This window comes from Musa acuminata, chromosome BXJ1-11, assembly GCF_036884655.1.
Source record: "Musa acuminata AAA Group cultivar baxijiao chromosome BXJ1-11, Cavendish_Baxijiao_AAA, whole genome shotgun sequence".
Taxonomy (NCBI): domain Eukaryota; kingdom Viridiplantae; phylum Streptophyta; class Magnoliopsida; order Zingiberales; family Musaceae; genus Musa; species Musa acuminata.
Genome location: NC_088337.1, coordinates 33,015,917 through 33,025,133, shown reverse-complemented (window position 1 = coordinate 33,025,133; position 9,217 = coordinate 33,015,917). Strand labels below are relative to the sequence as shown.

The 9,217-nt window shown below is 44.3% G+C and overlaps 2 protein-coding genes across 2 annotated transcripts; both read right to left on the bottom strand.

The window, feature by feature from the left end:
- Window positions 1–3,922: 3,922 nt before the first annotated feature.
- LOC103972673 (uncharacterized) lies at window positions 3,923–4,300 on the bottom strand. The gene has a single exon (XM_009387016.3). The coding sequence runs from the start codon at window positions 4,298–4,300 to the stop codon at window positions 3,923–3,925; it is 378 nt and encodes a 125-aa protein (XP_009385291.1).
- A 1,285-nt stretch (window positions 4,301–5,585) lies between these two features.
- Window positions 5,586–7,601, bottom strand: LOC135596683 (sugar transport protein MST3-like). The gene is made up of 4 exons (XM_065088741.1): window positions 7,409–7,601; window positions 6,977–7,299; window positions 6,242–6,871; window positions 5,586–6,160 (listed from the first exon to the last, which is right to left on the bottom strand). The coding sequence occupies exons 1-4, from the start codon at window positions 7,551–7,553 to the stop codon at window positions 5,687–5,689; spliced, it is 1,572 nt and encodes a 523-aa protein (XP_064944813.1). The 5' UTR covers window positions 7,554–7,601; the 3' UTR covers window positions 5,586–5,686.
- Between the last annotated feature and the right edge of the window lie 1,616 nt (window positions 7,602–9,217).

Sequence of the window (9,217 nt, the reverse complement as noted above, 5' to 3'; positions counted from 1 at the left end):
GAGGGGGTGTCCGATCTTCCCTCGGTTTAGCATTACGGGGCGCTCTAAGTTTTCTAAGCATGAACTCCTTTCTTCCCTTAGAGGCCTCCCGAGTTCAATGTTTCTTTTCTTCGCAATCAATCACCAACTCTATCACAATGTGACGATCGACCTTTTGCAATAACTTTAGGAAAGTGACCGCTAGTCTTATGATAACTGAATAAAATAACTTAGAGACTTGAGGATCGTTGATATAGGCATTGATGAGAATAGATGAGCTTAGATCAGCCACTAACCTGACCTCATTGTTAAACCATTTGGTCTAACTGGCGAGGGATTCCTCGTCCATTTCCTAGATCTAATCAATTTCTTTGGTAACTTATAGCTAATGAAGTTTAACTCAAATTCTATCGTAAGCTATCTAAAGGAGGAAATTGATTTCGGGGATAACTTAGAGAACCATTCCCTAATAGTACCTTGGAGTGTTATTTGAAAAGTACAAAACATGAGGGAGTATGCCACTCAAAACAGTATCATTTGAGAAATAAAGGCAACCACTATGTGTTATGTTGGATTAGAATTTCCCTCCTAAGATTGGCATTCGAAAGCCTTGGGGGGATGGGTTCCTCCATTATATTGCAAGGATTTGAGAATGAATTAGATCCAACCAAGGCTTGTTTTAGAGTTATCACATAGTGTGCCAACTATGTCGATGCCTATCTAATGATCAAGTTAGTTTTTGAAATAAAAAAATTCAAATCTAGTTGGACCAATTAGGCTAGCTAAGGAGCTTAAAGAAATCAATGTGTCAAATATATACCCTAAGATCATTTTTATACGTGGTCCAGGAATAATTACATAGAAATCACTAGGTGTGAGAGGAAATCTTGTAACATTTTGGGCAAGGACTTAGCATGATATTCACCACTCCAAAAGCCCTCATCATTTGACTATGCTTACCATGGAGTTGGATGGTTGAGCATTTGGTCACTTGTGATCTATTGATGTCACATGTCTCCATATCCGACCATCATTTGTTGATCAAATGTGATTGATACTTAGCTAGGATGGCCAATTCGTCGGTCATGTTTGAGCTTACATATCTACTTATCATTTCCTAACGAATGAAAATGACTCGAACTCATTTATTTTAACTCGACACGTAATATAATCCAGCTTACGAATCGGATAGATATAGAATTGACAAGAAAATTATTTATTTTCAGTGCAGTATCCTACTCGATAGAAGAATACAAAAACTTTCGACCATCGATCCACCCCATGTCAATATCTGCTCCATCGAATAGAAAATATTAGATAATATATTTTGTTATTTAGAATATTATTTTTCACCGCTCGTGACTAGGGGAGACCTGCTATAAAAGATAAACCATGACATAATAATTATCATTATTTTGAGATCACATCAATCGGAGGCGAGAAGGTTTATCGATCAGATGGAAAGGCTCTCGATACGAGTCGATTAGATTGGTCGATCGTTCCACGTCTGCCCCACCAGCATCTTTCGGTGTCAAGAATACTCATTAGTAGAAGGGTAAGAATCGTGAGGTCAAAATGTGGCCACGAAGAAGCTTCGAACGAAATAACTCATGATAGATAGCTTCCAAAGTTCACGACACTGACATTGAGGCTCTTTTCAAACATTTAGCAGTCGCATTCGACCTTTCCACAGCAATCCAAAACCCATTTGTCACCTTCAGGGCATCAGCAGAAGTCAAATAGGCATTCGATGACCATAGTAAATAAAGATACTAACAGGCTTCACTTTGTGCCACAGACTAGTGGGTTTATCGGTAACTATTGGTAGAACAAACCGAAGCATGGATTAATCAGACGATGCTTCCAAAATATTGCTGGGATATGCCCAGAAAGTTACTTCGTAAGAATCAGCTGCTTCCGGCTATACTTCCAAACACATGCTAGCTGATAAAGGATATATTTTGGATTCAGGTTACGTCACAATCAATGCCACGCCATACTACTGCCAAGTCAGCAAGAGGAGCACCCTCACGTGTCAAGCTAGAATCCATACCAAGGTGTTGCTCGGAACGTCCCGTCTCGAAAAGCTCAGGACAACGTCGTATGACTTCGTTCCGCGTGTCCAAGGGATGACGGCCGCACAAATGTATCATCTCACCCGTCGAGAGTCGGTCTTCACGTGAAACCTGCATACGATCGACCCTCGTACAATAGTATAAAAGCTCTTAACTAACATTCGACCTAGAGAGAGGAAAAAAGAGAAAACCTAACACTGACTTACTTGTCGAGGGGTCACAGTCGGTAATCACCCGACGGGGGCCTTCTGTGCAGGAAAACGATCATCCCCGAAGTAAGATCATCCCGATCGAGAGAGACGTTTCTCCTCTCGACGTGCCGACCAACATCCCGGCGGAGGGCCGTCAACCAGCATCTTGAACGAGAGCTACCAACTAACTTCCCAACCGGGAGGCGCCATCGAAATATTCCAACGTCAACATCTCAAACGACCTGAAGGCGTGACCGACTTCGGCAACCAGCTCAAACGACCGAAGACGTCCGATATCAACCCGTAGACCAGGTCGTGCTGACTCATTAGCCACGATGCATCAGTTCACCAACACAGCTTATTAGTTCGCTTGCGTTAATCGCCATGCTTCATGGTCAATGATATTTTTATGTTTGACTTCATCATGAGTTGACCATTAGAGAAAGCCAAACGAGCAATGCCTTCTTAAACCTCCACGACAAAGGTGGCGGAAATATAACGCTGTCGATCGTCACGTAGAAACTAATCAGAAAGGAAGTAAGCAATTGGGATACGTGCATTTTTTGGGAACTTGAATTATTAGGTTAGGAATCAGAAGACCTTTATGGAAACTCAATTCAATAATTGGATCCAAAATGTCAAAAAAGTCAATTTAATTGTTCTCAAAATACCAAAATGACTGTTATTAAACTCCCTTCGTTCTATCAGGATCGTTGGAAAAAAAAAAGTCCCATAATGTTTATATTTTTATTCTTAGAATTTTTGTTAAATATAACACTAAATTTATTTATTTTTAATATATAACATGTGGTTTGACCGATTGGTTCAGCGATTTGACTTGTGACCTATCCTTTGACCTAAAACTATGAGCAGCGATATTGACCATGGAATAAAATTTCCTTTGCAAAAGTATAAGTAGATGCAAAGCAACGGAGCCGCCTTCACCATTTACCCTTTGCAAATTAAAAAAATAATAATAATATATATTATATAACATGAAGTCTAGTCTATCTTCAATTGGAATTGGATATAGGAAGTCTAATCTATTAAAAAAAATAATGGTACAATATGACTTATGAGTACACCTAAAAGAAAAGGTTGAATTATAAAGTGGATATTAAAATCTAAATTTCTCGAAGTTAAAGTTTGGATGTAATTTGATTAATTTCATATTGAAAGTGGATAAGACTATAATTGACTTATAAATATTCGATAGATATATTATTCTCAATTTTAATTTAAATATTTGACGAGTGATTTGGGTTCAATGAAATTGACAAATCAATTAATGTTCAGATCATGACATTGGATATTTATTTTATTATTTATAAAATTAATTTATAAGGATATGATAGGTGTGTTATTGTTAGTTTCAAGTTAAATATTTTAATCAGTGATTTGGATTCAATAAAGGTAAAAGATCAATTAATCCACCAGGATCACTCACATTGGATCTTTACTTCAAGATTTGTGCTACAATCCATTTTCTCACGTGTGATAAGATTCAATTCTAACACATCGAATTGATGGACGGATTCTCGATACCAACATGCATAAAAATAGATGTAATGGCAAAACCAACCCTCCTTTCTCACGATATGTTCTTCATATACACCATTTGTATAACCTGATGGGACTTCTTATCTGCATTGATTTATATATATATTCACGGTGAAACTATGTATCGATCTCATCATGCTCGGCTACTTCCGGTATACGCTGCAGTCTCGGCCTCCACTTCCGGCTTCGACGCGCATGGCCGACGACTCCTCTGCTGACGACATCGGCGAGGAGGGCGTGGCGGGGGGCTAACAAGCCTTGTGTGTCAGCGCGCCTCAGCAATTCCTGCAGTTGCTTCCTGGTGATCTTGATCTTGACCACTCTAGAAGAGAGCTCTCCATCCTCTTTTCTGCAATTAGCCTTCTCCTTGAGATTCTCCAAGGCCCTCCTCGCCTTTCCTTGGGTGCACCGCTGGACACTCTCTGGCTCCACCAATCCCCGATCCTCATCGTCCACTGCCGAGGTCACGACCCGGTAGCTGCTGCAATTCCCCATTCTTCCTCTATGAGTTTGTTTGTTGGAACCCAAGAGAGACCGTAACGAGTAGTTGTAAGAAGGGGTTGCATGTTAGGTCTATATATATCAATGCAGGAAGAGGAGGAGTTTTAGGATAAGAGTCGAGGTTGGGGAAGAGCTGATCGATGACATTCATGCACACGTGCCATTAAGCTTCTCTTACTAAGTATTCTCTACTGTGCTGGAATCAGTCAGCAATCTTTTCATCTGTGTTAGGGATTAGTCTGGTCCGCTGTCGGATATGGACTGGGCATGCACCATCCGTGACAATGCGAGAGAGAGAGAGAGAGAGAGAGAGAGAGAGAGAGAGAAAGAGAGAGGAGGGGTTGAAGTCTCGGAGGGCAGTATTTATTGACCTGCACAGCGTAACTTGACGAGCCTTCCACCGAGGTCGGGAGCACGTGTCTTACGATCGACACGTGAGATCTAAGCGTCTCTACTTTGTTCTCCATTTTCGTGGAAGGTCTCACAGGCGACTTTGTTCTGCATGACCGCATCTCCCTACCTTTGAAGCGTGTCAAAGTGTGTATATATATATATATATATATATATATATATATATATAGAGAGAGAGAGAGAGAGAGAGATTGATTTGGGATTACTGATTCCGTCGACCTCGTCGACGCCCGAAGAAACCCCCAAAGCTTGGAGAATGGCTTCGACATCTGCATTCGACTGAAGCTCCTCTAATTTTGCATTGAAGAGGTCGGCCATGGAGAACCACTGCCTTCTTCCTCGTCTTTTGTCAAGCTCGTTTATTCAGACACTGAAGCGTGTGCAGAGATCATCGGACGGTCTGCAACAGCAGATGGCGGCAATGGATCGAAGGAGGAGATACGGCGCGGCTGGAGAGGAAGCATCCGATGACGGAGTGGACCGAGGGGTGGTCGAAGGAGAAGGGGTTGCAGGCAGGCGAGAAGACGATGAGCGCGAGCTCGGCGCCACACAGGAGGGAAAGCTCCTTGACCTTCTTGGAGAGGCCGGCTCGGCGCCCTTGCTCTCGATGCGCTTGAGCTCGATGTATGAGCTCGTCTCCTCCTGCCTGACATGATTGGTAAAGCAATATATCGATCTGTGTGATTTAATATGGTGAGTTAGCGGATGTATAAATGGAGGGAAATCAACCAACGACAGTTTGGACTTTTCAGATTTGGTGTTGGAGAATGAATGTGTGTAGAAAAGGTCGATGTGAAAGCACTGATTTAAAATATTTACATGTTTTAATACAGTGTCGACGGATCAAAGATATAGTGGAATGCATAAATCAACGAAGTATCAAGTGGTGCATTGCATGCTCGATCAAGTTGCAACCGTTCGATAGCATCTGATTTTATGTAGCTTTCCGTCGTGTTCTATTTCGTTCGTTCACGCATCTTCAATTCTGTCGTCGACCGATTCGGAGTTCCCGACATGAACGTCCTCGTCGGAGATGAACTTGCTCCAGAACCAATGCTTCTTCCAGACCAGAGTTATCTCTTCGATGGGTACGCTCTTGGTCTCGGGCAAAAAGAAGGCGATGAAGGCAGTCATGATCGCCACCCACCCGGCGAAGAAGTAGAAGAGGCCAAACTTGAGGTGACACAGAGCGGTCAGAAACACCTGGGCGATCAAGAACGTGAAGAACATGTTGACGGAGACGGTGATGCTTTGCCCAGCCGAGTGGATCTCGAGGGGGAAGATCTCACTTGGTACCAACCACCCCAGAGGCCCCCATGACCATGCAAAGGCTGCAACGTAGAAGCAGATGAAGAGCACTATGATGCTGGCGTAGTTCTTTGTTACATCGGTGGCCACACCGCTGATCCCAAACTTGAACGCAATTAGAGTTCCCACCACCAACTGCGCCACAAATCATTCCGACATTAATCATATGCACAATCGACGAATTTGTGAAGTGATCGATCCAGAAATGATCCCTACCTGAGATAAGAGCATTTGTGTGCCTCCTTGCAAGAAGAGCGCTCTGCGTCCAAGCTTGTCCACGGTGGCGATCGAGACGAAGGTGGCGAAGACGTTCACGATGCCGCTGATCACTGCCGACGCGAGGGAGGCCTCGCTGCCGAAGCCGATGGTTTTGAAGAGCACGGGAGCATAGAACATGATGACATTAATGCCGGTGAGCTGCTGGAAGAAGGGGATCAGAATGGCTATGGTGAGCTGCGGCCTGTACTTCCTCTGCAATATGTTGGACCAAGGGTGGTCGACGCTCTTGGCCTCATCGCTGGCCGCCACGAGGTCGTCGTACTCGTCTCGGACGTCTTCGGTGCCACGGATTTTGCGGAGCATGGCCTTGGCCTCTTCGTCGTGGCCGCGCTCGATGAGCGAGTTGGGAGAGTCGGGCAGCACCAGCGAGCCGATGGTGATGAAGAGGGCCGGAACCGCGGCGAGCCCGAGGCTGACGCGCCATCCCCAGCCGCCTTTGATCGAGGCTGTCCCGTAGTTGATGAGGTTGGCGGCGAAGATTCCGATGGTGATCATGAACTGGAAGCCGATGTTAAGAGTGCCCCGGAGATCAGCAGGTGCCATCTCGGAGAGGTAGAGCGGCACAGCCTGCACGCAAGCACACAACAGAGCAGAGCACAGTCAAGAATACCGGGTTGCGTCCCGACTCGTACAGGGATGATTCTCTTGGGGCAAATAAATCGATCGTTTTGCCTGATTCGCGAAGCCAATGCCGATGCCGAGGAGGACACGGCCGAGGATGAGCATCAGGACGTTCATGGCGGCGCAGTTGATGGCGGAGCCCAGCAGAAAGGTTATCCCTCCGGCGAACATGGACCACTTCCTCCCGAACATCCTCGTCACCGTCGACGCAAGGAAGGATGAAAGGAGGGCGGCCACATACAGAGAGGACGTGAAGAGAGTCAGCAACTGGCTGTCGAACTTGCAGTATTGGTTGGTGCTCGAGTCTGCCATCTGCTTCTTGTAAACCGACGGAAAGAAACGCGAGAGGAAGGAATCCATCGACGTCACTCCACCTTCAACCACACAGTAGGTATTGCGTTAGATGAAGCTCCATGTTTTTAGCAGAGTAAGCATGCTCCGTTAGAATCGAATACAGGAGGACTATGATAAGGATAAATGTACCAGAAATTCCAATGTCATAGCCAAAAATAAGGCCGCCGGAGGAGGCGACGATGCAAGTCAGGAAGACGAAAAGCGTCATCTTCCCCTGGTGCTCCTTGCCACCGCTCGTGATCACGATCTCTCCGACCGCCACGTTATCCAACATCCAGCTTCTCTCTTCGGCTTAAGAAAGAGACGGAACGAAGGTGAAGAGGGGAGGAGGCTTCTCGATGCTCAGAGTTGAACGAGGTGGACGTACTTATAAAGGTGCTCGAGGCTGTTATTCTTCAACGGATCACGTCAAGTTCGATTACTGCGGATTGTGTTATATGTGTGTTGGATTTGGTTGTCTGCCCGCATGGATTACAACTTCCATCTCTTCTTTCGTTTTCCGAAAAATATTATCTTGTTGGCGCAACTGTAGGATTCACAGGTAACTGTTTTCCTTGTTCCGATCTCCATCTTCGGTTTTGGAGCAACTCGACATTATTTGTACAGATCGAAAACTCAAAATAGCTAGAAATGTCAACTTCTTATGTGATATGAACTCCCCCTCAATCAATTTTGAGTGGTGTTGGTGAACCCTTGTGTCGTGGCCGAGATGCCAGCACGATTCGGTCCGATCCCGAATGCGTAAGGTCGTCCATGTTGATACTCGGGTGGTGAGAGTGAGCGTCGAGTCAGGTCGGGTTCGAGCTTCATCCCCTAAGCACGGTCTTCTCTCTTGATGAGTGGCCTGCTTCTTCGTCGCTGAGCTCCTGCACACAGATCAAGGTCGGGAGAGGAATTTCTCGACTCGACCCCTCTGAAACTTAAGTTAGCTTTAGGTGGAATAAGGGAGAATTGAGTGTTCGAAATATCTCCCTTCCTGAGTAGCCTTCCTGATTAGAAAGGGTTAGCTTTTATACTTGCAAGAATGAGTTGGTCGTACGGGGTCAATTTACTGTGGTTGACTCCTCGGGCGATCGACTGTATGAGCGCCGATCGACCTGCACGGATCGACGCTACGCAATGCCATTCGAGCTTTTCAGGGTGGCTATATTATGATGATGTCGTCGTTCTTACGAAGGGGGCGGCAAACGACTGCTCGCCACGTGTGTTGTGTTGTGCACCACATCGTACTTAAGATTCCACGTTTGTATCGTCGTGTCTGCTTGCTTGGGTCCACGTGGACGATGCCAAAATATGTCATATCAAGTGGAATGTGATATGATCGTCTGCATCCATGGACATGGTGAGCATAGTATTGTGCAAATAAAATTATAATTTTTTATGTTCTTTTCATTTTTTCTATGCTTTAAATAATATCACTCGATGCAATATATATATATATATATATATATATATATATATATATATATATATATATATATATATATATATCCCAAATTGTGGTTGTCTCGATCCAATTTTTTATTGATCATTATGTATATTATTAATTGCAAAAGCTTAACTTGAGTTGTCCTCCATTATTTTTCAATGATATTTGTTAAGAATGATTATTTTATTAAATAGATGATGACTCTGTGAAGAATGATTCGTTCTGATGCAACGTTCATCTTCAATTTGGAATTGACCTGGTGAGAGTTCTGATGCAACGTTCATCGATGCGCATATGAATTGAGGAGATCAGCTTCGATGTGACCGAAAGGATGTTGGCAAGAAAAAAGAGCCTTTAGCTCGCTTACAAAAAGATGGAATCTTTACATGTAGATCCTCGAAAACCATGCCAAGAGAAGCAGCAAGAAAACCCGAAAAGGGAAAGGACACGATCTGACGAATCGCACCGCAATCGCTGGAATCTGAGAAGACAACACGATCATGGTGGTG